Raw genomic sequence first — 27927 nt, forward strand, 5'->3', positions numbered from 1 at the left:
TTAATTAAAACGTCCACCATTGTTATCATATGTATGAACTTTTTGTTTGTAAATCACCTTCTAAATATACATTGACAAAGAAAATTTTAAAATTAAAAAAACAAAAAAAAAAATCAATGTTAGGAAATTAACAATACTAGCAAGGAAATTTGTACACCAAAAAAGTATTTTAATAAGTGTTTTGAACATAAATTGTATATATTCAAACTTAATATGATATGGGTCACACTCAAAATTTATTTGGTTCACATATTTTATTTTTAGAATTTTTTTTTTAAGTAAATAGTATTATTATAAGATAATAATGAAAATTATAAAATGGTGCATTTTAGTCACACATCATATCACTTAGTAAATTAATTCTCTTTTAACATGGTACCTAAAAAACTCTTATAGGAAAATCACCATTAAACAAAAAACAAGACCTCAACACTTATTCTCAACGAATCATACCAAAAAGAAAGACCGACTTTTATAACATGTTTAATTCACTTCCATCCAAACTAGATTGACATCCTTATAAACAATCAAAAGCACATCTTAAAAAAGAAATTGCAAAGCTAAAAGATGTAGTCCTCAAATGGTTCGCAAATGTTGATAATTTCTAGTCTCAGGAAAAAAAAACAAAAAACAAAAAACAAAAAAAACAAAAGACAAAAAACTCTAATAATGTCTTCAAAAGATGTCCAACATTCATCCTTAGGTGTGCAAAAAATAGATGTATCAAATGACCATCTTGATTATGTGCAACATTAAAAGTAAAATCACCTTGACGAAATTCTTCAAACAATGCTTGTATCATAGTTCGTCTTGCCAAGTTATCCTTGTGAAGTTTAGCCTTCATATTATATATAGTCCTTGATACCGCTTGAAGCTTCGGATTCCTTTGTCTAAGTGAATAATGAATTTGGTGCGATGGTATCCCCGATCTAGTCATTTCTTCAATGCTCAAAACTTCTTCTTTGGATAAACGACGACAAGAAAAATGTCCGGACATGTCACTAGAAGGCTTGTGATTATGTGAGCTATTTTTTACTTCAAGCACCCAAAACCCATCACTTTGTCTCTCACTTTGAATTTCAAAGGGACAATTAATAAGGTGAGTAGCCGTTTGCTTTTGTCATGCTCCATATGAACATGCCACTTATTTAACAACCACCACTATCACAATCAATGATCACATATCTATCTTTTTTGGAGTTTTTAATAGATATACCCTTGTATTGAGAAAAATTCTTAAACGGTATCAAGGAGCTCTTCACAAGATTGAAATTTCCAAGTATCTCATTTTGCCCATTTTCTTCCCTTCCCTGACTTTGTATGTTTATTCCATATTGTTCAATTTGATCACTTAACAATATTCATGATTCTTCCTTACGAGATCTACAATATAAAGAAATACACAACCAATTGTCACATGATCATGTTATAAAATTGATTAAAAATAATTCCATAAATAATAAATTAAAAATCAACTATTTACGATATGTTTGGTTTATTATAATAAAATGAAAAAGATAATGATCATCAATATTCATTCCTACGTTCGGTTAACTAAAAAAAATAGAAAATACATTATACAAATGGAATTATCATTTATTATTGAAAGGGAATATTCACTTTATAAGGATGCTAAAGAATGATAATTCCATTTCAATCCACCTTCCTTTCATTGAACCAAACACTACCTTAGAGTTAAAAGGTAAGCTCAAATTAATCTTCTTTTTTTTTTTTAAATTTCATTTTACTATTAATTATCTCACGAACCCAAAAAAAAATCGGCAATCATGTAAGCCTAAAAATTACATAGTTCATTCGTATATCTTCATAGAAAATTCTAAAACTATAAAATAACTAATAATAAAAAAACTAAATCAATTCTAAATATTTAATTACAAATAGATAGTAGAGTATATATACCTGAGAGGTGAGAGAGAGACCAATTTTCTTTGATTCAGAAAATGATTGTCACGTCAAATTGGGATGGAAGGAAAAATGAATGATTGATAGAAATTTTGGATAGTTGGGCAAATAAAAAGTCACACAAAAGGGCAATTTAGAAAAATTATGTGAAGAATGAGTAGTCAAATTATAGCTGATGTCATATGAGGATAAGAGTTTCATTTCAAGCTACTGCACAATAAATATGCGTGACTCCATACTTTTCATATGTGGCATTAGCGCCACCCTTTTAGTAATCACCATAATGAAGCCACCGGCAAAGTTTTGTGAATTTCTATCTAAATGAAATGGCCTATTTTGAGTCAAAAAACTAGGTTTTTTTTTTTTTTTTTTTTTTTTTTTTTTTTTTTTTTTTTGTGTGTGTGACTTTTTTTAGTTATATTACTTCTCTATTTTTTTTACACATTTAAAAAAAATAAAATCAAAAGACTAACTTTTAACCTACTTTTTAAAATAGGCCAAACTTACCAATAAATTCTTGGGTTTGGCTAAATAAAGTGATTAATTCTAATTATGTGGAATTTTTCATAGTAGATTATGTCATTAAAAAAATATTATGATTTTTTTTATAGAAATTTAATATTCAATAATTTTGAAAGTTTAAATATATAATACTAGTAATAATACTTTCTCAATTTTAAATTTTCAAAAATTTATATAATAATAATATTACTTTGACACACACATGAACATGGAACAAACAAAAATAAATTATTATTATTATTATTATTTTATTTTTTCGCATAAATCCACAAAACCAAATTGACATGAACCAAACAAAAGTTGGTTGCCAAAATTGCCTCCACAAATAGAGAGAGTTGTTTGCATTTTGCCACCCAACACTAAACATGGGTGCATTTACAGCACCCATTTGCCATCTTCTTTCTCCCTCCTCCTCCTCACCCCCAAACCCCACCCTAAACCCTAATTCAGAACCCCATATTCCAAACCCTAGAAAAACCCTATTCACAGTGCTGCAACCCATCAATATCTCTAGACCTCGTCCTCCTCCTCCTCCTCCACTGGCAATTCAGAGGAGGCACTTGTTGCTCTTCTCTCTCCCCATTTCCCTTACACTTCATTTCACTTCATCTTCTGCCTTAGCATATTTCGATCCGGTGAGCCCGGCCGAGAGAGACGCCAGCTCCGTGCTCTCCCGGAGAGTGAACGAAGCGGTGGAGTTGCTTGAGAAAGGGAGGGAATTGCAGGCTCAGGGTGATTTTAATCATGCTCTCCACTTCTTCACTCAGGTACTCCACTTCAACTCTGTTTGGTTTCCGAGAAAATCTATTGAGAGAGTATAGGTATAGTTCATGGGTTTGATATTCAAATTTTTGTTTCTTTCTTTTAGCTTGGCTTCTTGACTTCAATTATGCATTTGGGTTTATGAAAAGAATTAATGCAAGCACATACATCGTGTGATTATATCTGTAACTACTAATAAAATTGTAAATTTTGTTTTCATTTTCAGAATATGATTTCTGAATTGTTTTTTTTTTTTTAAAAATTAAAAATATATATATTTTATTATTTTGACAAAAATAAACACCAAAAAGATATCTTTGAATTGAAAAAAATTATTTTTGCCCCCTCCCCCCCAACACACACACACAACATAGATAAAACCATACGAAAATATTTGATTTTTGATTTTTATTTTTTCACTAATTAGTTTTTAGTTTTGTGTTTTTTTTTTTTTTTTTTTTGGTTTTTTCAGAAAACTAATTCTGAAAATCAAACCAAATATATGTCTGGGGAGAACTTAGATTGCGTCTGGATTGAGGAGTTTTAATTTAAATTAATGTAATTGGACTTAATCACTCAAGGAGTACAGTTAGGTTTCAAAATCAATTGTTTTTTACATTTATGTTCCAACAAGATGTATGGGTATATTTGTGAGGATTGTATGAGTGCACTTAATGTTGGGGATCGGGGGCACACCAAGAAATACAAACAATTAATAACACAAAAGTTTTAACGTGGTTCGGCAATCCGGCCTACGTCCACGAGAGCAATATCACTATATATCAACAAGAGGAAGATTACACACACAACTCACACTCTCTGTCTCTCTATATAGCTTATTCTCTCTCACTCTGATAACACACACAGAGTATACACTACTCTTGTATATTGCTCTCAGCCTGTGTGTGTATCTTCTTCGTTCTCTCTTCACCATCTCTATTTAAACACTTAAGAGAAGGTGGAGAGGAAAGTTGGCCTCGCACATGGCTAGCTTGTTGCCAGCTTGTTGCCAGCTTGTTCTTTCTCTTTTGTTGGTTGGAAGCTACCCCACCACCATGTGGGTAGTGGATTGATGCCACCCTTACAATGTGTTGATATCCAACAAATCACCCCCTCAACCCATGTGAGGTGATCCACAATAGCACCCCTGTCTGGAGTGCCCTGCACCCCCTCACTAGGGTGCCATGCAAAACTTACTTTGCAATTCTTTGTGATTGCATCTCTCCCTTCCATGCAGTCTTGGAGAGATCGCAATATGTCTCTAATTCAGGAGCAAAAGAAACTCTTTTCTTTCCTAGGACATGTTTTGCTATCTTGGTCTCTTTGCTCTGAGCTGTTTTTAAAAGTGGTTGCAATGGCTCCGTTTTGTGCACCTTCGAACTACCTCCATGCGTTCTTGTACACTTTGGTTGCCATGTCTGCTGAACCCTATGTCTTTTCAGTGCATGTCTTGTACTTCTTGCCCGATAAGTGACAGTAGCTCCTTCTGTCACAACCCTTTCAACAAGCTTGTACAGATTCCCCTCTAGTTGTCCATGCAGCATCACTATATTTCCGTGGATAACTTTGAGATTTCCTTTATTAGAAGAGAAGCTGTAACCCTTCAAGTCTAGCATACTTAAGAAAATTAGATTCTTCTTCAGCCTTGGCACATGTCGGACTCCATCCAACGTGAAAATTCTTCCATCTTCCATTCGGAGCTGTACTGTTCCTATGCCAACAATCTTACTCACAGTGTTGTTAGCCACTCGAACAATACCTCCGTCCTTTGCTTGGTAGGTGGAAAAAAGTTTTCTGTCCTTGCATATATGGTATGTACTTCCGGAATCTAAAATCCAATCAGGTTTCATCATACTCGATGAAACTGTGAATGCATACTCATCCTTAGCATTTACTACAGCAGCGACATTTGATGAGCTTGCCTGTTCCTTATTTGCCTTGTCCTCCTTGAGCTTTGCACGGTCTTTGATGAGGTGATCCTCCTGATCACAGTAATAGCACTTTCTCTTGTAGCCTGGCCTTGATTGCGAACGTCCTCTTGATTTGTATCTACTCCGTCTATCATTGGACCTGCCTCTGCCTTGCTCATTTTCTGATGCAACCAAGGCATTTCCTTCTAGGTGCTTGCTACTTTCCTTTTTCTTCATCGACTCATGAGAAATGAGCGTAGCAGCCACCTCATCCAGTCCAAGAGCATCCTTCCCGTACAATAGAGTAGTCCTGAGATGCTCATATGATGAAGGTAAAGAGACCAGCAAGATCATAGCCTTATCTTCCTCCTCGGTCTTCACTCCAATAGTGTCCAATTCCATTGTGATCCTGTTGAACTCGTCCAAATGCTCTGTAAGGTTTGCACCTTCTGGCATTTGAAGTGTATGTAGCTGCTTCTTCAAAGATAACCAATTTGTCAAAAACTTTGACTTGTACCTCATTTCTAACTTTGCCCATAGCTCTATCGGATCTACTTCATTAATGACTTCTCGGAGTGTGTTGTTCCCAAGATATAACTGGATTGTACTATTTGCCAATTCTCTCAACTCCTCCCACTTGTCATCCGTCATGTCTGCCGGTTTGTTGGACTTTTTGAGAAGAGCTTTTACCAGACCCTCTCGTGTTAGAATATTTTTCACCCTTTGCTGCCACAAGGTAAAGTCATTATTGCCATTAAAAGGCTCTATCATGAAACTTGCACCTTTTTTTACCATTTTAAATTTCTTCCTTTTTACAGAAACTCTGATTAAAGATTCTACCCGTACGGATGTGTCCGGAATACTCCAAATAGTTGGAAAACACTATTGGATCGTCAAAAACGAACACAGAATGGCTCAAATCAAGCCAAAACAGTTTGGACAGTTTAGATCTGCGGGTGTACCTTAGCCGCGCAGCAGCGGATAACTCTCTGCCCCTGTGTTGACTGGTCAACAGGGTGCTGACGTGGGCAGCCACGTGGCACTGACTTTGGCTAATGTGGAAGACACGTGTCAGTGAGCTGGCGCTTACGTGTCAGACACGTGGTAGTGAGCTGGCGATGACGTGGCAGGCATGTGGCAGTGAACTGGCGATGACGTGTCAGACACGTGGCAGCTGCTTGTGGCTGCTGATGTGTCGCTGTCTTTAGCTTTGCCCCAAAAAAAAAAAAAAATTTTCAAATTGCTCTTTGCAAGACTTGAACTCCAGACCGTGGAGTTATAAGCAAGCCTTAACCACTGAGTCAAGCTGACCCTTGTGGTGAAATTTCCGCAGACAAATATTTAAAGTGTTTGGATTGGCTATAGAATGGTCGTCTTCAACCTCTGGCCGCGCGTGGGCTTCTGGTTTGAAGTTGACTTTACGCTCCTGACTTTGACCAGAGCGTGGAGGCCACATCGACTTCCGTTTTGTCTATTCTTTCTGGGTCTGGACTCCTCTCCTCTATGGCTTTCTCCTGGTATGCTCGAAAGTGGATTTCTGACACTTCGAAATCTGAGCACTTTCGGAAAAAACTCGATTTTTCACCACTCGGGCTCTGATACCAATTGTTGAGGATCGGGGGCACACCAAGAAATACAAACAAGCAATAACACAAGAGTTTTAACGTGGTTCGGCAATCCGGCCTACGTCCACGGGAGTGATATCACTATATATCAACAAGAGGAGGATTACACACTCAACTCACACTCTCTGTCTCTCTATATAGCTTATTCTCTCTCACTCTGATAACACACACAGAGTATACACTACTCTTGTATATTGCTCTCAGCTTGTCTGTGTGTCTTCTTCGTTCTCTCTTCACCATCTCTATTTAAACACAAGAGAAGGTGGAGAGGAAAGCTGGCCTTGCACATGGCCAGCTTGTTGCCAGCTTGTTCTTTCTCTTTTGTTGGTTGGAAGCTACCCCACCACGATGTGGGTAGTGGGTTGATGCCACCCTTACCATGTGGCTGACACCCTTACAATGGGTTGATATCCAACACTTAAAATAAAAACTTAAACAATGTTATTTGAAATGAAAATGCTCTACAAACTAACAAACTTCGATAACGTTTTTTACTCATAAATTTGGTATGCTGTAATGAAACCTTGGTATTCAAAATGGGACCCATTAGAATAATATGATAAGGACAATACAATTGCCACATTTGCGAGTAAGAAAATTTAGTGAGATTTGTTAGTTTGTGTAGCATGACTTTATTTAAAATCCATGCCAAGAATGTTTGTAGTCACACAAGGGAGACTAGTTAAGTGTATCCTCTCTACCTATTTCATTTACTTCTTTAGACTCTGATAAGTGGTCCTCATTTTATTTGTAAATTTAGCGCCTAAATTCCTTCATTTCAATTACATCCATCCATACACTCGATAGTTTGTATGTTACTACTACCATACTATTATGGTAGTGATTCAATGTTGACAGCAAGAACTCTTAACACAGACTCTGCATTGCTACTAGCTTCATATTGCCAACTAGTGCAAAATTGTTTTTGACTGATATTTATCTATATCATGGACCTAAATTTTATCATATTTTGTTTGTCAGGTTTGTCTCCACATGGTTACAACAAAATTCCCTGTAAATTCTTCGAAAGGGCTATTTTCAACTTTATAATGTTGACCCTGACATTTTTAATCATTTCAATGAAGTTTGTAGTTAGAATGATGGTCAACGTGGTAATCAATTCAATTTCCAAGATTTTAGGGACCATTTTTTCACAGCTTGTGTGTGGCAATATTGGAGGTCAAGAAAGTCCATGGTTCATTTATACCTCTAAGATTTTAGGGACTGTGAGAAAGAGAAAGAAGAGACGAGACAGAATAGGGAGGTGCAATGTGTGTAATGTCATTTTTAGCCTCTCATTCAAAATATGATGGAGAAAGGAGAGAATAAAAGAGAAGACAGGGAGACCTCCATGTCTCTTAAATTTAAGAGAGAGGAGTTGCAAATAAACGTGTGTGTGAGAGAGAGAGAGAGAGAGAGATAAAATTTCTTCGAAATGTATTATGAGAAACAAAATTAATTCATCTCTAGGGTAATGCAGCTGCCTCTCCATGCCCCTTAAATTTAAGAGAGAAGAGATGTAGATAAATGAGAGAGAGAGATCTTTGAAATGTATTATGAGAAAATAATAATAATAATAATAGTTCATCTCTAGGGTCAATCATGTTGTATGCCAACAAAGTCTATTTGCAGGCTTCATAAGATCTTAAAAGGATTTTAGAACTGCCTAGAACTCATCCTGCCTCATATTATCTTTGAATTAAATATTTAGAGACATGACATATAATAATTGTTTCTTATATAATTCACATGTGTGCCCATGGGTTGTGTCCTGCATTTTTTTGAAAATTTCCATGTCGATGTTCGGTGTTCGTGTCGTGTTTTGTGTCTGTGCTTATAAATGATTGCTAGGCTTTATGGCAGCCAAAGAATTTGGTATCAGCAGTATTTTACATAGTCATTGCAGCAGCCCCGTTGCCACACCTTACTTCTGCTAAGTTGCTTGTTTTAACTGTTTTTCCATGACGTTTAAGATTCTATTACCAAGCTATTATAGCATCTACCTGGCTTGTAAATTGTAATTTAACCCCTCACCTTATCCCAGGATAAGTTCATGGTGATTCTGGCTATGAAGGTGTGTTAAACAGAATGCTACTAGTTATTGTTACTTTTCCTTTAAGATGGCAAGATTGTGTAATAAAAAGATTACTTAATCAGAAACTTTACCCGTTGGATCTAGAAATTATCCCATTCATCAATTGATCTTAGAGTGATATCTTATTTCCAGCATCAGATATTAGGCCTGAGTGGTATCTCCTGCCACTTCCATAGTTCATGTCCAGTGGGAGTATGTCTTACATTATATGCATGCATGCACACACCAAAGAAAAAACATGTGCATGTGCTTGCACAAGAATGTCAAAACTATTGGATAGCTTGATATATTTTGTTGGTCCCACTTCCTAACAACTTAAGCTTTTGGGCAAATTAGTGATTTAACATGGTATCAGATCTTAGGCTGAGAGAAGTTTTGGGTTCAAGTCTTTCCGTTGGCATTTGGTATTTTGTCCCTGTTTGGTTTCTTCTTCCCTATTTGGTTGTTTGCTTCTCTTTTCGTTTGGTTCTCTGTTTATCTCTCCACGTGCAAGATGGGATTGCATGTGAGGGAGGGTGTTGGATAGCTTGATATACATTGTTGGGCCCATTTCCTAGTGCCTTAAGCTTTAGGGGAAATTGGTGACTTAACATTGATGGATATACATCCAGGGAGGTATGCATTGAGGATAATTTACTTTTGTCTTTTTGCTATGGTGGATCACTAACCCTGTCTCTTTGTGTTTGTTTCATTTCTAAAAGTACTTTTGTTTTCTACTTAAACTCAAAAACTGGCTTTACAATAACTAAAATGTCAATTTTGTTTTTTCTTCAATAAGTGGACCTCTGTATATTTTTAAATTGTGGGCATTTATCCAGGTGTCAAAATAATCTAGTCTCCAATTATGATAGTAAGAGTAGCCTGCATAAATTGTCAGTGAACTATGGGCATGTTTGATTGGAAGGATTAAAGCATAGGATTGGGATTATTAATCCGTGGGCCCAATCATCCTATGTTTGTTTTGACATTTTAGTTTAGGATTATTAATCCAATGGATAATTAATCCAACAAATTTGTAGGATTATTAGTAATGAGGTAGGGGTGGGATAACTAATACCACACTAATTTAATAGGATTATTAATACCTCACTATTAGTGTTGTGAATCAAACATGGCCTATTTTTCTCCCATTAGGATAGTGTGTGGTCAAAGAACAACATAAGAAAGCATAGGTGGTTTTTTAGTCTGCATAAAAAATGTGTGTATGTAACCTGTATAAATACTTCAAATTCCTTGTAAATAGCATTTTTATGAGAGAGAATCCTCACTGCTTGATTACATATTTTCTCCTTATGGTTCAGTGCACTTTTCTGTGTTTCTCTCAATTGCAAGAACTTCCAGACAGCATCATTTTTCTGCTTCCATTTCATGTAGTCTTCCCAATTGTTCTTGCTAACTTATATTGACAAATTCAGGTGGAGAATTTATCAGCAACACTTTCAAGTCACCATCACATAAAACACCTTCAGAACTTTGGCAAAAACTTTCAATTAATTTATGTTTGAACATCCCCAATGCTTTACAAGTCTGAAATTTTGCTGCTTTTATAACTTTGCATTTCCCCTGCACTATATGATAAACATCAAGTAGGCTTGGCACATTGACTAGGAAAGCACGTCTTCAACTCATTGATCTTTTATGTTTAACCTATGTCATCTTCAGCTGTATGGTTATGTAGTCACGTGTGACAAATTGTTTTCAGGTTCTCGGAAATGTGCAACTCTTCATCCACCATCGATGGTGCTCTTGGTTTTATGTATTATTCCACATTAGGAATGAGCATACTCGATCTTGAGAACTGTAGCCTTTGTGCTAAAGATAACAATCTGAAAAAATATTTAACAATATGATTAAATCAAGAAAATTTAGCTCAATTATATATCAGAATGCTCCTTTCCATAGTAGATTGACAACATGTTTGAATGATAACAATCTGGAAAAATATTTAACAATATGATTAAATCAAGAAAATTTAGCTCAATTATATATCAGAATGCTCCTTTCCATGGTAGATTGACGACATGTTTGAATGAGCTACAGTCATCAATAGATTAATAGAGGTAAATATATTAACGTTAACATATTTATGCTATCTGAGTAAACTGCTGTGGCCAACATAGTTATGCTATCAACAAAGATTGAACAAATATGTGGCTGTAGATTCTATAAAATTTATATGCCATTATGTGGATATATATATATATATATATTGTTGGATGGCTAGCCCTCGAAAGGTCTGGAAAATTCAATACCTAATTAAAAGAGTTCTTTACTTAACTGATGACTTTATTTGGAAATTTGTGTTATAATTTCTACAATTGACATGGCCTATTCCCAATTACAGGTTACTGAAAATTACAAAGATTTGGCACTCTCAGATTATGCACGAGTAGGAAGAGCATTAGCCTTGTATGAGGTTGGCGACAGAGAAGAAGCAATCACTGAAATGGAAGATGTTTCCATATCTTTGAAAGGATATCCGGGTACCTTCATGAACCTTGAAAGTTTATTTTCTTCAGTCTGTTGCATTTTCAGGTGTTTGGTATAACGGAAACAAAAATCAACAAAAAATGTTTTATGTGGTTAATGGAAAACAAGTCTATTTGGGCGGAAAATACGTTCCACTTCTATAAGGTTGAAAATGCTTTCCGAACTAAAGTCTTCTTCTTACCAATGCCACTACACTACCACTAATGCAACCACTAGCACATTAGTTTCAAGGACGCAGCCAAACATTGGACTATGTTTTTACCTAGAAAACTTTTCTGTTGGAAAATATTTTTTGCCAAACCAAATGGAACGTTTGTCCCTTTCTCCCGATGCCATGACCACGAAGTTAGGATAGTTCTTGCCATTTTTTTTTAATAAATAAAAAAAATAAGACAGTCTCATTTCCCCAAAATAAGCTAGCCTCATTTCCGTTCCCCCCCCCCCCCCCCAAAAAAAAATAAAAAAATCTGTTGGATGCAGTTTGTTTATCCTCTAATAGCGCCATCCTTCATTGGGCTTTCTTGCAGAAGTGCATGCAGCTCTAGCCGCAGCCTTATACGTGGATAAGCATGCTGCCCTGCTTGCTGAGAACCAGTTCACAATCGCAACTCTTCTTGATCCTCACTATACAGACATATCTTATGTCAAAGAAACTAAGCATTGGCCTCCAAGTTTGGTTAGTTCCTTGCAACATTTTATCACGCTTTCCTAGTGCTTTGTAAATATTTACATGTTACCCATTTGATTTACTATTTACAATGGTAAGACAATGTAAATGTTATATTGTTTCGATACGTTATTTTAGTGAAATTGTATATATACACAGTTTGATTATATCTTTCCATCTTTTTTGGTACATGTATCTTTCCATTGTCAGCTATCCATCATCTCATTCTTGTTGAGCTAAGTAGGCATTTATTCTGCTAAAATCATTTCATTGGAGAAGTGAGGACTCTTTATTTATTTATTTATTTTCTCATTATTTTTAGCTGTTAGCAATGTTGACAACCACGTGGCTTACAAATTTATTTATTTTCTCATTATTTTTAGCTGTTAGCAATGTTGACAACCACGTGGTTTACAATTAGGCAGGAGCTTTTGAAATTTGTTTTTTAGTTCAACCATGAATAACACTTGAAAGCATAGTTGTCGATCAAAAAATTTTGTGAATCATGAATCGAATTTAGAATCGTCAAGATTGAATATAAATTTAAAAAAAAAATGATGTTAAACAATTATATGTATTAATTTTATTTTTTTTTTGATAAAACACATTATAAAATAGTTTTAAGGCAAATTTCACTTTACCCCTATGATTTGAGCCATGTGTGGTTTACTCTCTAACATTTGAAAACGATCACATAACCTTTATGTGGTTTGTAAACTGAAGTATACCGTTAAATATTTCATCTAACTTAATAACAAGTGTAAAACACATAATAGACATAAGGTGATTATACGTTCATTTTCAAATTTTAAGGGGATAAATCTCACATAAAATAAAGCACAATGGTTAAAGTGCATTTTGTTTTTCAAACAAATGACAAAAATATTCGTAATTCACACTGAAGTTATTTATATACATGGGTATTTATTCTTTTTCATAAAACCATTAATGGGCTTAACGGCGCATATCAATCCACAAACCATGTGGGGGTCATGTGGTTATTTTCAAACATTAGAAAGGTAAATCACATATGGTCCAAACCACGGGGGTAGAGTGAACTTTGCCCTAGTTTTTATACAAGGATATGATTGCACCATCTAATTGAAAAGACATTGCCTTAAGGATGTGAGCCAAAATCTCATCAATCATAAAATTATTCAATAAGCATAATATGATCTCTATTGGTATCCAAAAAATTGGGTTTAGGAAGCCTATATAGGGTATAATAAGAAAAATGAATTAAGTATAATCCTTTATTTTAAAACATAAACCACTTTAAAAGCTTTGAACGCTTGTTGTTCAAAGAACAGTTCAAAAAACTAATAAGTGTAGAAGTTTTGGGTTTGACTGACATGGTCATGTAATATTGAATCAGATTTATTTCACTAAAATAAGAATAGATAATTTGTGAGTTCAAGTTAGTTTAACCTTAATAAGATGTATTATGACATTTGTTTGAGGAAAAGGTTAAATAGCAAATGGGGTGATCACCTAAACAACAAAAAAATCATGTATGGGTAGTAGTTATTTTCATACTAAACACTCTTAAAAGTTAATAGTATGTCAGTTTTTTTTATTAAAAAATAGTTTGTCAATTTTTTTTTATTAAAATATAAAAAGGGTCAGAATTTGTTGGACACAATAGCTTTGAGAGTTGCATGAATTATAAACAATGAATCAAATTGTGAATCAATTACGAATTATGCAATTCACCATAGATTCTATCTCGAAATAAATTCACTCATAAATTCGTATCAATTAATGCATTAATCGCTAATCAAATTTTAGATTGAATAGTGAATTGTAAGATTTTAGTAAAGAATTTATAAGTAGTTTGTATTTTCTTCTCTGGTTTTCTGGAACTCGATTAGGTGCCCATATTTTATGCACCAGTTGCTCTCTTTGTTTTTGCATCTTGTTTATGATGTTGAAAATTTATTTTTTTTTGTTGAATATAAACAGTCTAATGTGCCATTGGTCTCACAACCAAACTTTTACCATCAAAACCGCCGACTTTACAGGGCCCTAGTTGTAACTGGGTGCTCTTTCTTTTTCAACCTTATTTTAGGTGTTCATATTCTTGCTGTCTTTTGTTAAAGTTGTTACGATTTCATATTGATTAACAAAGGTCATAACCATATGCATGTAAGTTTTTCAAGTTGTAAGAAATCATGTATTATTGATTTATTGATTACAAGATTGATTGTTTTGATGTATTGTATTACAAATCAGAGTGGCATTATATAGGAGAGGGTTTGGGTTAGTGAGTGGTGGTAGTGGATGGTAGTGGAGGTGGTGGGTGGTAGTGGAGATGGTAAGTGTGTTAGGTTTAGTGGGGTGGATGTAGTGGGTTAGGTTAGTGGGTTAGGTTTAGTGTACATTAACAGCCCCCCTCAAACTCAAGGAGGATAGGAACTAACCAACTTGAGTTTGAAGAGAGTAACAAAACAGAAAAGTAAACTGATAAAATAAAAAAAACAAAACAGGATAGGAGACACGGTATGGTCGTGTCGGACCGTTGTAGCAGACAGTTTACGGGGTCATGTCGGACCGTTGTAGCAGACAGTTTACGGGGTCATGTCGGACCGTTGTAGAAGACACTGTGTGGTCGTGTCAGACCGATGTGGAAGACAGTTTATGGGGTCATGTCGGACCGTTGGAGCAGACAGTTTATGGGGTCATGTCGGACCGTTGGAGCAGACAGTTTACGGGGTCATGTCGGACCGTTGTAAAAGACAGTTTACGGGGTCATGTCGGACCGTTGTAAAAGACAGTTTACGGGGTCATGTCGGACCGTTGTAAAAGACAGTTTACGGGGTCATGTCGGACCGTTGTAGAAGACACTGTGTGGTCGTGTCAGACCGATGTAGAAGACAGTTTATGGGGTCATGTCGGACCGTTGTAAAAGCTGTGGTGGTGCACCGAGGGGGCGACTTAGGGAGTGCGTCATGAGCGACTTATACATGATACTGTATATAACCCCCCCTCAAACTCAAATAGGTGTGAAGATAGAAACCTATTTGAGGTTGAAACAAAGGGATTGATAAAGCTGACCGGTGTAGAAGACACTGGATGAGTGTGGAGATAGGCTGCCCAAAAGATATACATGGATGTAGATATCGAGCCCTCAAAAGTCGTGCCATCTGTCAAAAGGCGTGCCATCAAAAGGCGTGCCCGATGCATCAAAAGGCGTGCCAATTCATCAAAAGGTGTGCCGGACATGATGGCGAGGCACGTAGGCGCCTTGGCTTGCGCGCCCGTGTTGTCGGCTGGTGGTAAGAGGCGCGCGATGCGCGTGGTTGCCTCGGCTATAAGACGGAGGCTGAGGCTGAGGCAAAAAACCTGCGAGAGATATTCTGAGAGAGATTTCTGAGAGAGATTCTGTAACACTCTGTTTTCGGAGAGAGATTTCTGAGAGAGATACTGTGTAACATTCTGTTGCCCAGAAAAATGGCTTCGTCCTCGTCTTCCCGTGGACTGCTCACCCTCTTTCCTGACCTCAACGAGTCAACAAGAGAGAGAATTGGTGCGGTGTCCCGTGAACCGCAACCAAACACCACTGGGTTTGCTCCGTTGAACTTTCCGATGCAGTCGGTGGAGCAAAAAATGGCAGTGCAAACGGATGTGGAGGCTAATCAGTATACTTTGAAGGCATGTGTGGAGTCCATGACGGCGGTCACAAACTTGTCGCACCGGCTGCAGAGTAGGACAAATGAGGTGCAGCAATTAAACTCCCAGCTGGCTCTGCTCCAACGGATGTATAAGGATGCGCGAGCAGAGATAAGCGTGCTAAGGGCAGAAAACAAGGAGCTGAAGCGGAAGGCCACCGTGATGTTCCGATTTGGAGGTCCTCCATATGCGGCAGTGGAGGAGTATGGGGGAGTGAACGTGCGCAGTGGACAAGGAAACACGGAGACCGGACTGGCACGGGACACCCAAGATAAAAGTAAGAAGAAGAGACCTGCAGTAGAATAGAGAAGGGAAAAGAAAAATCCCACTGTGGGTGTGGTTGTTTTGTTTGTATTTTTTTTTTTTTGTGTAAAATGATGATCGGGGTGAGGCCCGATATGAATAAAATTTTGCGGGTTTTTTTTTTTTTTTTTTTTTGTGTTTTTTTTTTGTTTTGTTTGGTTTTTAATAAAAAGAGAAATACATATATATAGAAAATAAAAGAAGTGGGGAACAAGGGAATGTTGGGCGGTGGATGCAAAAGGGAGGAGAAAGAGTGGGGTGATTAAAAAAACAAAAAAAACAGAATGGTGGGTTGGAAAAGGGGAAAAGATGAGAGAGAGTATAGGAAGCCAGTGGAAGGAATAAAACGAGTTTGGTTTTGGGTGCAAAGAATAATAAGAAGAATAAAAATAAGAACAATAAAAAAATGTATGAATGGGGGAATAAAGTAAGGCAAAAGGAGGGAGCTGATTAAAGTGATTCTGGGGGGAGAGAAAAAGGAACGAGAGAGAGAGAGGGGTGATTAAAAAAAGAAAAAAAAAAAAAAATTTGCATCAGAAAGTGCATGTGTGTCTGTGTGACCCTTGTCCCTGTGCTGCTGCAGTGTGTTGATATGTGTGTATTTTATTTTATGAGGGTGTCGTTGGGCAGTGTAAAGCACATCGGTCACACCATACTCTCCTTCCCCAAAAACAAGCAAAGGGTCTCTTACAAGGAGTCTTTGAACAAAACCCAAGTCTCCTGTTGAGGCAGCAGTGTATAGAAGCCAACCCCCATACCCGGCTCGGATTAGGGAATTTTTCCCTCTCTTGGTGTCCCTCTCCGAGTCTTCTCGCTGATCCTCTGTCGTCTCTGCCTCGCCAGCGTGCTCTGAGGCATCACCACCGTGACCGGCGAGTGAATCTCCGGCAGATTCAAACCGAACTGAAAGTGTCTGGCCGTTGATTCAAGCGTTCGTTTCCGAGACGAAGACTCTGCAAATCCGAAGAGCGAGGAGGGAGTGGGCGGAAAAGGTCCATAAGCGTAGTGGAGAGAATGAAGAAAGGAGTGAGGAGGACATTTGATGACTTGATGTTGCCGTGGGAGACTGTTGGACCCTGTGAGTGGAGGTATGAAATCCCACGTGCAGCTCCAAGGGCAATGGCAGATCTTGTTTCCCAGTTTAAGGGTGTCCTACCAGCTCCTCGGGGGGAATCTGGACTGTTGATTCACGGGTTGGGTGATGAATCAGTTTGTTGAGGAAGGAGAAAGAGAATTAGAAAATTTGGGTTTGTCCGGCGGACGGCGAAGGCGAGGTTGCCGCCCGCCGGTGAAGCGGAATCACTAAATTCTTAACCTTGCTCTGATACCATGTAAGAAATCATGTATTATTGATTTATTGATTACAAGATTGATTGTTTTGATGTATTGTATTACAAATCAGAGTGGCATTATATAGGAGAGGGTTTGGGTTAGTGAGTGGTGGTAGTGGATGGTAGTGGAGGTGGTGGGTGGTAGTGGAGATGGTAAGTGTGTTAGGTTTAGTGGGGTGGATGTAGTGGGTTAGGTTAGTGGGTTAGGTTTAGTGTACATTAACACAAGTAATATTTTCTTACAAACCATTTTTACAGGTAAGTTCTATCAAAGGAGTTCGTATAATTTAGTATCAGAAGTAGCTATCATGTCAAGTATAGGATAGGATGAGTTCTACTCAAGGAGTTCGTATAATTTAGTATTAGAAGTAGCTACAATATTTAGTATAGGATTGGATGCACCTATGCGACTATGGAATCGTATGGGTGTGGCTTTGCAATTTGAGCCCCAAGGGGGCAATCGTTAGAAGGAAAAGAACTACCATCAGATTAGTATCGATGGGATACGACCGCCATTTACATTTAGAATAATCAGATTTCTATTAATTGAATATGCTACTAGAGCAACTAAATTATTCATTCTTTTTTTTTTTTCCTCTTTTTCTTTTCACAACCAAAATTACAATGCTCTAGTGCTTGAGCAATGCGGCTTGGAGTGTGGATTGTTCCACGTATGAGAACAAAAATAGAAACACGGTACACTACGTACACTAAGGTCATGTTTGTTTGGGTGGACATGAGCTTGGAATTGGACTAATAGTCCAATAAAATTATTAATTTGATGTTTGGTTAAACAATTGAAGTACGGATTAATTATTTTAAACTTGATTATTAGTTAAGATAGGATACATAATCCAACGGATTCGTAATCCTAGGACTATTAGTCATGGGAATACTAATCCAGTCCGCCCAAACAAACATGACCTAAATGTGGTGTAATAAGAGGAAATTTGTGTAGATTATACTATTAGAATTTAAACTACTTCTACAATAATTTTCTTTTAAGAATTAAACATCCTATAAAATAAAATAAAATTAAATTAAAATTTTAAATTGATAGTGTAAAAATGCCTTTCTTAGAAAATTATGACTCATTGTTTTGATATTGTTCTTTCAAAACTCTACTCCTAGATTTTAGTTCATTATATATGTGTATTTATATATTCCCCCTAAGAAAACCTCTAATGTGAAAAGTAAGAAAAGATTTTGGGATTGCATTGGATTGTTATACTTATCGTTTCAATTTATCCTTTTGAAATTAAAGTATTATTGCAAAATTGTAGTACTTAAAAGTACTAATACCTTAATGAATTACGTATTGGTACATACGTTTTGAAACATGTTACACTTCCATTATAAAATAGTAAATTTAGTGATTTGAAGCGATCTCACAATTTTTTCCAATATATTTCCTTAAAATGTTACGTTAGGAGGAAAAAAATCAAATATAATGAATTAAAATTTAAGGTGAATACATTTTAGATCATGTGGCATATCATGTTTCTGTTCTGTTCCGTTCCGTTCCATTCCTGTTCCCGTTCCCGTTCCCATTCCCCTTCCACATACCAAAACAATCCACATTCCAAGTAAATATGATTCCAAAACATAAATCATTAAAGAATTAGCATATTTTCTAGTAACATTGTGCTTGATGTTACTCAACAAGTGAGTCCTAAATGAAATATTCTTGGCAATATCAATGTCAGAAAATACTATATACCCCAAATAAATTATCAATTTTTTTACCAAATCTCTTACATGGGTGTGGGACCCACACACATGATTTATGTGGATCCCACACCCATGTGAGAGGTTTGGTAAAAAATTTAATAATTTATTTGGGGTCCTAACATAACTCTATCAATTTCTTTATAACAAGAACTCACATATTTTGCAAAATATATATGATTACTTAAGTTATATTTGGATCTAAAAAAGATTAAAAATAAAAAAAAAATGAAAAATCTACTTCATTTATTTTCTTTTTCTTTCCTTTCCTCTTTTTTTATTTATTTATTATTATTATTTTTTTTATGAAACCAAAATTCAAACACGTAATTAGTAATGGTCTTAACCCCAAGGGGGTTAGCTTGGTAGTAAGACCTTGGGTCTTAGAGGCATACTCTTTCCAAAGTTCAAATAGCGAAATCTCTTATGTGTTGACAATTCCTTAAGGCCATAGAACTGGATGAAACTCTTTGAATTAATCATGGTGAACTTGTGAGAAACTCTTTGCAAAGGACTTCTGCACCACTGGGACTTACTCAGGCTTTGATCCGTACACATCATGTGCCAATAAAAAAAAAAATAATTTAGTGATGGTCTCATTGATTATAGTATGAAAAGGTGTAAGGTTTGACACTATTTGCACGAAAGAGGACCTTAGATTATTGCAGGATGGAATTATTTTAAACCAAGTGTATACACTTTTATTTACAAGTCTAATTCTACTTAGCTATCTTTTGTTTTCCACATATATTGACTAATGGAGCTGTTTGGAATGCCAGAAATTGAGGGAATTGGGTCCCCAATTTAGACCATAATATTGTCCCATAGCTATTTGCGGGATTTATGTGAAAGCTTCATACTACATGGATTGCCCCCCTCCAAAACAAAATGTGAAATCTTGGATTTTTTTATTTAACTCTTTTATTTGGGTGATTATTCAGTACTCCCGGAGTATGGACACGTGGTGCTCCATAATGTTTTGATTGGTGGAGAGACACAAGGGCCTACGATTTATGTTGGAGATGGGGGGACAACATGGGGCTAACTGATTGGCGACTGGTTTGAAACATGGACACGTGGTGCTCCGGGAGTATTGAATAATTTCCCCTCTTATTTGCCACCAAAAGAGCGATTCGCTTCATAATTAAAAAAGAAATTATTTTGTGCTTGTTGAGCAATGCTTATACACAATCACACAGGACCCACTCTTAAATGCAGGAAACGACACAATCATGTGACTCCTTAGACTGTTGGACCATTGTCTCAGGAGCACACAATAGTTTTTTGTCACCGAAAATGTGGACCACTGTTGTGGCATGGGCGTGTTTAGCTTTAACCTTTTTTTGTTGTTGACAAAGGCAAACAGAAAAATTAGTATCTCGACTCCAATGGTCCCTTGTGGGACCTATTTGAACAAAAAGGTTAGGATCCTTTGCAATTAAGTTTGGCACGCCTGAAATTTTTCTGGTATTAGTATGAAACAGTGTGCCACTATACCAGACACCTAAACTGGTACTAGGGCTTAAATCTAGCTTCTAGTAGTATAGAAAGTTCTCTCTCTCTTAGCCAAAAAACAACTTGGATTCTTTCCTGTCCACATTGTTGGATTGGACTGTGATGATCGAATTAATAAGTTCTAAGGATTATTGGAGTGGTTGGTAGTAGTGCTCTATATACAATTGCTCAGTGTTCAATTATTGGAGTCAGACTGTGAGAAAGTAATTTCTTGTGAGTTTTTTAGTCCTAGCGTAGATGATCTGCCTTTAACCAGATTAGAAAGGAGATTAGCTGAGGATTTACATAAGGTGGTCAGGACACCCCTAACCGCTGAACTCCAAAAAAAAAAAAAATTATCGAATTAATTTAACTTTTTAATGAATGATCTACACATGGAGATCTAAAAAATTAACAAAGTAGATCATCAAAGCGGGACTCATGCCGAGCCTAATTGACCGGATTGCAAGGTCCACTCCACATATCCAGGAAAAGAGTGTGGGAAAGAAATTCATTCTATTTTGTGGAAAATTTTTCTCCTCTTTCATGCTTAAGCAGATGAGAAATGTTATACAAAAAAATAGATTTTTACTTAATTTTTTTAATCAATAGACAGAAAGACAATAAATGTAAACCATGTTACTTAGACTCTTATGGTTTGATTGAAATGTTGCCTAACCTAGCAAGCGAATCCGAACTTATACATTTGTGATTCATGGGAACTTGCGTTGCGTTGCGTTGCATTGCATTGCTTGCACTCCATGGACAGTATGCCCATATTGGTAAAGTTCTCAGGTAGACTCAAATCAATTAAAAAAATTATGTGTGTAATAGTAACATCATTTTATATAGAGTCATTAATCAATAAAATATTATAAATAAGATTAAACAGTTAACTCTTATCTCCCACTAATTCAATCGTATAGTTTTTGCTACCGCAATGTGAGATTTTTCATTTATTAGTCATTAGTTAGTGATACTGTCACGTATTATTACCATTGTACTCAATATTTCTCCCAGTTGTCTATCCATCCCCAAAGTGGTTGCTTTTTCTTCTTCTTTTTTTATGGTTGAAACCTTACGCTACTTATCATGAATTTTATCCGAAAGTGAAATATGTTATGTAGATACAACTTAGTATTCTTTGGACCATCCCTAGAATGAATGTGGTCTACACATTCCATTTTTATTTACTTTTCTAGGTACTTTTTTTTGAATACCTAGCATTGTTGCACTAAATTATCACTTACGTTTGTGATTTGAAAAGCCTTCAATTTTTATTGATGATTTTTAAAATCTCAAAGAATAGAGCTTCATTTTCATTGCAGATCAAAACATAATGAATTTGATTTATTTCCATAAGATGTTCAAAATCCTTTTGAGTATTTTCAACAATTCATTCAACAATTTCAAGTGAAGTTGAAAGACTAGTAGGAGAAGACTGTTGCTTTTGCAAAGCCAGAGTAGAAATGTGGTAATGATCGTCACAAGGCCCATGAGCATAGCAATAATAGAAAAACCACCATATGCACCTCATTTTGTCTGGTTTTGAGATTTTTATTCTGTTTTTTATTTTGTTATTTTTAGTAAAAAAAAATTAATTTTAATTGTACCTAATTTAAATATATTTACAAAGTAAAATATTTATAAAAAAATTAATAAATACCAAAAGAAAAAGAAAAAGAAAAGTAAATTACATTGACTCCCTTGAGATTTGGAAAATATACAACAAATTTTACAATTTTGATATAATTATACTAATTTTCTTTTTAATAAGATTAAAATTATCAAAACTAATGCGAAGAAGATACAAAGATAAATAAGTTAAAATATATATTTTAATATAAAAGAGATAATAATATTTTTTCATTCACACAACTAATGAATTTATGATGAAAAGAGGGTCACACGTTATGTGAATTAAAATTTTAAGAAAATCTAATGTAATTATGTTAAAGTTGTGGGACTTATTGTATTTTTTTCAAACCATAAGAGATGTCAATATAATTTATCAACATAATGAAAATATAATGAATTTTTGTTTTTTTTTTATTACTTAGTGAATTTCTCTAAGATTTTTTTTACAAATTTAATACTTTTTTAAGTGTACTAGATTAAAGTTCCAGAGAGAGAGAGTAGAGCTTCTCCTTTTAGGAGATTTCCAGCAGTGTTTCAGGCGTATCACAAGAAAGTTCACAAAGTGTCGCAAGGGCGTATCACTGGCAACAAACGAGTTTACTTCTGGGATGTTTTGGTTTTTTGTAAAAAGATAGGTAAAACTGATAATAATAAAAGCCGAAGGCTTGCCTATATTCCGAGGGTCACAATTAAATTTCGTCAGTTTGAAAATTTTCAAAAATGCGCCAAAACTGTCTTTTCAACACCTTATATTGACCTATCGCTTCATTTCTTGCTCAACGCCTAACCTTCCGCACTACGGGATTCCGCCACGTGTACGACCACGATCCACGCCCCCTTTCTCCTTCCCTATCTATTCCACTTCACTTCACTACACTACGTGCCTCGCCGCCCCTCGAGCCCCGCGCACCGCCACTCACCCTTCGCGGTCGGCCCTCCTCATGGCCTCCACTTAGTCACCTTTCATGGTCGGCCCACCTCATGGTCGGTCTCTCTACTAGATCACCCTTCATGGTCGGCCCCCCACACGGTCGGCCCCTCCACTCGGTCGCCCTTCGCGATCACCCATCGTCGTCGACCCACCTCTCGGTCGGCCTTCGCCCCGCCAGTCTCTCACAGCCATTGTTCTCTTCATTATTCTCTTCGTTGGACTAAAGCTGCACTCGGAAATGGGGGACTACTGACATGGGTAAGTCCATAAAGGATATAGCCCACCGTTTAGAGCCCAATACATAATTCAAATATTAAAACCCAACGTTGTTGGAGCTCAACATGGCATTAAGAACCAATAACATCTAAACACGTGGCAAGAGAAGGACAAGCCATATAAGTAGACAAAGATCGTGCAAAGTTATTGCACTGTACATCAGCCATTAATGAAGGTCCTTACAGCATTTATTGGGATAACTCCTCCTCGTCGAGACAGAACGGCCTCACCATGAATAAGGCAAGTTAGAGCATAGACTTTCGGCCATAGCGACAGGTCGGAAGGGACAACGAAATGATTACCAGAGGATATAAGCAGACGTCGAAGATAAGAAGAAGGCTAAGTTTTTCTATCTCTAATCTATCTCTATATTCCATCACTATTTCTAACTTGCTCGTCAGAAAGTTCGCTGGGGGACTCCCCGTTCCCCGTTGGACTCCTGTGTAGGTCTATTCGCGGGCTTGGTATGTCGGGCACCGGTTTGGGAAGCGTGGATCAGTCTGACCCGTTTCATCTGGAACACGCTGTATCATCAATTGGAGTGGTTGGTAGTAGTGCTCCATATACAATTGCTCAGTGTTCGATTATTGGAGTTAGATTGTGAGAAAGCAATTTCTTGTGAGTTTTTTAGTCCTGGCATGGATGATCTACCTTTGACCGGATTAGAAAAGAGATTAGCTGAGGGTTTTCATAAAGTGGTCAGGACACCCCTGACCGCTAAACACCAAAAAAAAAAAAATTATCAAATTAATTTAACTTTTTAATGAATGATCTACACATGGAGATCTAAAAAATTAACAAAGTAGATCATTAAAACGGGACTCATGCCGAGCCTAATTGACCGGATTGTAGGGTCCACTCCACATATCTAGGAAAAGAGTGTGGGAAAGAAATTCATTTTATTTTGTGGAAAAATTTTCTCCTCTTTCATGCTTAGGCCCCGTTTGGTAGACCTGTGGGAAAGTGATCATAACTTATAACTTAACAGCTTATAACTTATAACTATGAACATAAGCTGATTTTTGACTTATAAATTAAGTTTCTCTTTCCCCACTCAAAGAATAAGTTGATTTTTGACTTATAAAAAACTATAAGCTATATTGTTAAGTTAAACAAAACACATCAAAATAGTTTAAATTAAGGTAAAAGCTGAAATAAGTTAGAAGTAAGCCCTACCAAACAAGGCCTTAAGCAGATGAGAAATGATATACAAAAAAATAGATTTTTACTTAATTTTTTTAATCATTAGACAGAAAGACAATAAATGTAAACCATGTTACTTAGACTCTTATGGTTTGATTGAAATGTTGCCTAACCTAGCAAGCGAATCTGATCTTAGTTCCATACATTTGTGATTCATGGGAACTTGCGTTGCATTGCATTGCTTGCACTCCATTGACAACACAGTAGTATGCCCATATTGGTAAAGTTCTCAGGTAGACTTAAATCAATTAAAAAAAAAAATGCTTGAGACCTCTAATTAGAGATGTCACTAGTGATGTGGCAGTGAATCCCACCCACTGCCACAGTCAGTGTTGTGTCTGTTTTTTTTTTTTTTCCTTTTTCACCTCATTAGAAATGTGTTTAGAGCCTCTAAGTTAGAAGTCTCTAGCATCACTGTTAAAAAAATTACGTGTAATAGTAACATCATTTTATATAGAGTCATTAATCAATAAAATATTATAAATAAGATCAAGCAGTCAACTCTTATCTCCCACTAATTCAATAGTATAGTTTTTGCTACTACAATGTGAGATTTCTCATTGATTAGTCATTAGTTAGTGATACTGTCACGTATTATTACCATTATACTCAATATTTCTCCCAGTTGCCTATCCATCCCCAAAGTGGATGCTTTTTTTTAAAAAAAAATGGTTGAAACCTTACGCTACTTATCATGAATTTTATCCGAAAGTGAAATATGTTATGTAGATCTAACTTGGTATTGTTTGGACCATCCCTAGAACGAATGTGGTCTACACATTTCATTTTTATTTACTTTTCTAGGTACTTTTTTTTAAATATCTAGCATTGTTGCACTAAATTATCACTTACGTTTGTGATTTGACAAGCCTTTAATTTTTATTGATGATTTTTAAAATCTCAAAGAACAGTGCTTCATTTTTCATTGCAGATCAAAACATAACGAATTTGATTTATTTCCATAAGATGTTCAAAATCCTTTAGAGTATTTTCAACAATTCATTCAAACAATTTCAAGTGAAGTTGAAAGACTAGTAGGAGAAGAATGTTGATATTTATTCTATACAGTAATCAAAATGTACTAACCATACACAAAAATTGCATATGACAAGGTATACATACATAACCACCTTGACATCAACAATCCCATATATCACACATGAGTCAAGTCCTCATCCCACATAGATCTTAACAACTTGAGCAACATTCTTGCCCTAGTTTTGATTCTCCCACTACTCTGGCTTTGCAAAAGCAACAACAATTGTGTCAAAACCCCAGCACAAACTGCTCTTTCCCTTGCCTGAACCGAATCAGAACACATGATCATGAGCGAATTAATAGCGCTCTCGCTTCCGTCATGATCTGAAACCCTAAAAACCATCTTCACCATAGCATTAACCCCACTTGGGTGATCATTCACCGCTTGTTTCGCACTCTCTAGGCCTAAAAGCAGGTCAAGCATTGCCATTGCCTTTGGTGCCAAATTTCTCTCATCCCTTTCGGCTCTCATTATATACGTTATGAGTCCATCCACTACACCTTCTCTCACCAAGCTCTCGCGATTCGATTCCAATGAACACAATGAACACATTGCTTTCATTCCATCTTCAAATGCCGCTGAATTGTTGTGATTGTGAAGTAGTAGTACTATTCTTTGCAAAAACCCGTGATTGTTTCCAAGAATAGCACAAAGCTCTTTGGTCTCCAAAGATGATGATATTGCCTCTACAAGTTTACACAAACTTGTCTTGATAGTGGTTGTGCCGTGGTCGAATAGTACTAGAAAGTAGTCCAATTTAGACTCATCTTTAAGCATGTTTAGAGGACCCATATTGCAATATGGCAGCAAATTCAAAGCACAAACAAGTGCTTTTTCCACAAACTTGAGATTGTCTTGGGAATGTTGTTGACCTTGTACTTGTCCGAAAACTTGTTCCAATAACAGTGGGAAAAACCCCATTTGGATCAAACAAAAGTTCCGCAATGGCAATTCTTGGGATAAAACTTGGATTGTTTCAAGTGTTTGAAGCTTGTTTCCCAAAGGGGATTCATGAGATTCAAGGTTGTGCTTTAGCACTAGCGCAACCCCGGTAGGGTCAGGGTCAAGGTTAGGATCACGATCGATGGTTTGATAGTAATTGGGATTGAATTGGCAACCCATTTGAAGCCATTGATCGATGAGATGGCGAAGAGTGTGGTTTGGGACCATGGATGGATCATGGAGCTTCTGCATTGTGACAGGGCATGTTAGATTACCCGCAGCTAGCCATTTCTCTATGCTGGACCGGTCATAGGTTTGGCCCGTGCATAGAGTTACTGGATCTTTGAACAAGTCTAGACTAATTGGGCACCTGAACAAGTCTGGAATGCCCATTTTAGCACCTTCTTTCATGGAAGAAAAAACAGAATAATTTGATCAAAAAGGTTAAATTGAGAAAAAACAAGACATGGGTATCAGCAAAAAGAAAGAGGTTGTCAATATAATTGATCAAGCTCGTCAAATTGAGAAAAATGAGAAATGGGTATATGAGAATATATAGGATAGAAGTGAGATGCTTCTTGCAAGTTCTAATTTAAGGTAGGTACGTGAAGAAAAGCCTCTGAGGGGACTAAAGTCAAGAAATGGCAATAAATTGTGGAAGTGAGATTGAGGTATCAGTGTGGAGAGAGAGACAGAGAGAGAGAGAGCAGGCCAAGAACGGGAGGATTAGGTGTAGCAGGGCAAGAATCGGAGAAAAGTGCAAGGAGGGGGGGGGGGGAGAGGGAAGTTAGTTTGTGAGGCTTGGAGTTTAGACTAACAGACAATAGGTGGGACTGAGAGAGAGAGAGAGAGAGAGAGAGAGAGAGAGAGAGAGAGGGGGAGGAGGAGGAAAAAGTGCAATCTTAGTTGGAGGAATCACAAGACAACACCAAGAAACAAAACACTAGAGCTGGTGAAAGTAGAGAGCTTATCCAAGTAGAGAGAGAGAGAGTAAAGATGTTGCAACTAATAATATAGAATGATTGTGGAAATGGACCACAACCCTCCATCCCCACACATATTTATCAACCCAGTCAAACTGACTGACCCCACCTCTACAAAACAATAATAAAGTGTTAAATCTCTTCGAAGTTTGAATCCAGCCAACAATTGTTGAATAAAATACTTATGTGACTAATATATATATGGAGAGAGAAAGAGACTTGTATGTAGACTGAGGAAAAGTGTGGTAATGATAGTCTCTGTTTTTTTTTTTTTTTGGGTTAGAAATGTGGTAATGATCGTCACAAGGCCCATGAGCATAGCAATAATAGAAAAACCACCACATGCACCTCATTTTGTCTGGTTTTGAGATTTTTATTCTATTTTTTATTTTGTTA

At 36.5% G+C, this 27927-nt stretch overlaps 2 protein-coding genes across 2 annotated transcripts; one reads left to right on the top strand and one right to left on the bottom strand.

Annotated features, from left to right (window-relative positions):
- Positions 1–2731: 2731 nt before the first annotated feature.
- On the top strand, positions 2732–12183 carry LOC114310176 (uncharacterized). The gene is made up of 3 exons (XM_028256105.2): positions 2732–3212; positions 11182–11320; positions 11855–12183. The coding sequence occupies exons 1-3, from the start codon at positions 2811–2813 to the stop codon at positions 12037–12039; spliced, it is 726 nt and encodes a 241-aa protein (XP_028111906.2). The 5' UTR covers positions 2732–2810; the 3' UTR covers positions 12040–12183.
- A 13419-nt stretch (positions 12184–25602) lies between these two features.
- Positions 25603–27584, bottom strand: LOC114310175 (U-box domain-containing protein 26-like). The gene has a single exon (XM_082889770.1). It carries the CDS (start codon positions 26957–26959, stop codon positions 25721–25723), a length of 1239 nt encoding a protein of 412 aa, XP_082745896.1. The 5' UTR covers positions 26960–27584; the 3' UTR covers positions 25603–25720.
- Positions 27585–27927: the final 343 nt, after the last annotated feature.

Source organism: Camellia sinensis, chromosome 1 (assembly GCF_055761805.1).
Source record: "Camellia sinensis isolate YWXY chromosome 1, ASM5576180v1, whole genome shotgun sequence".
NCBI classification, from domain to species: Eukaryota; Viridiplantae; Streptophyta; class Magnoliopsida; order Ericales; family Theaceae; genus Camellia; species Camellia sinensis.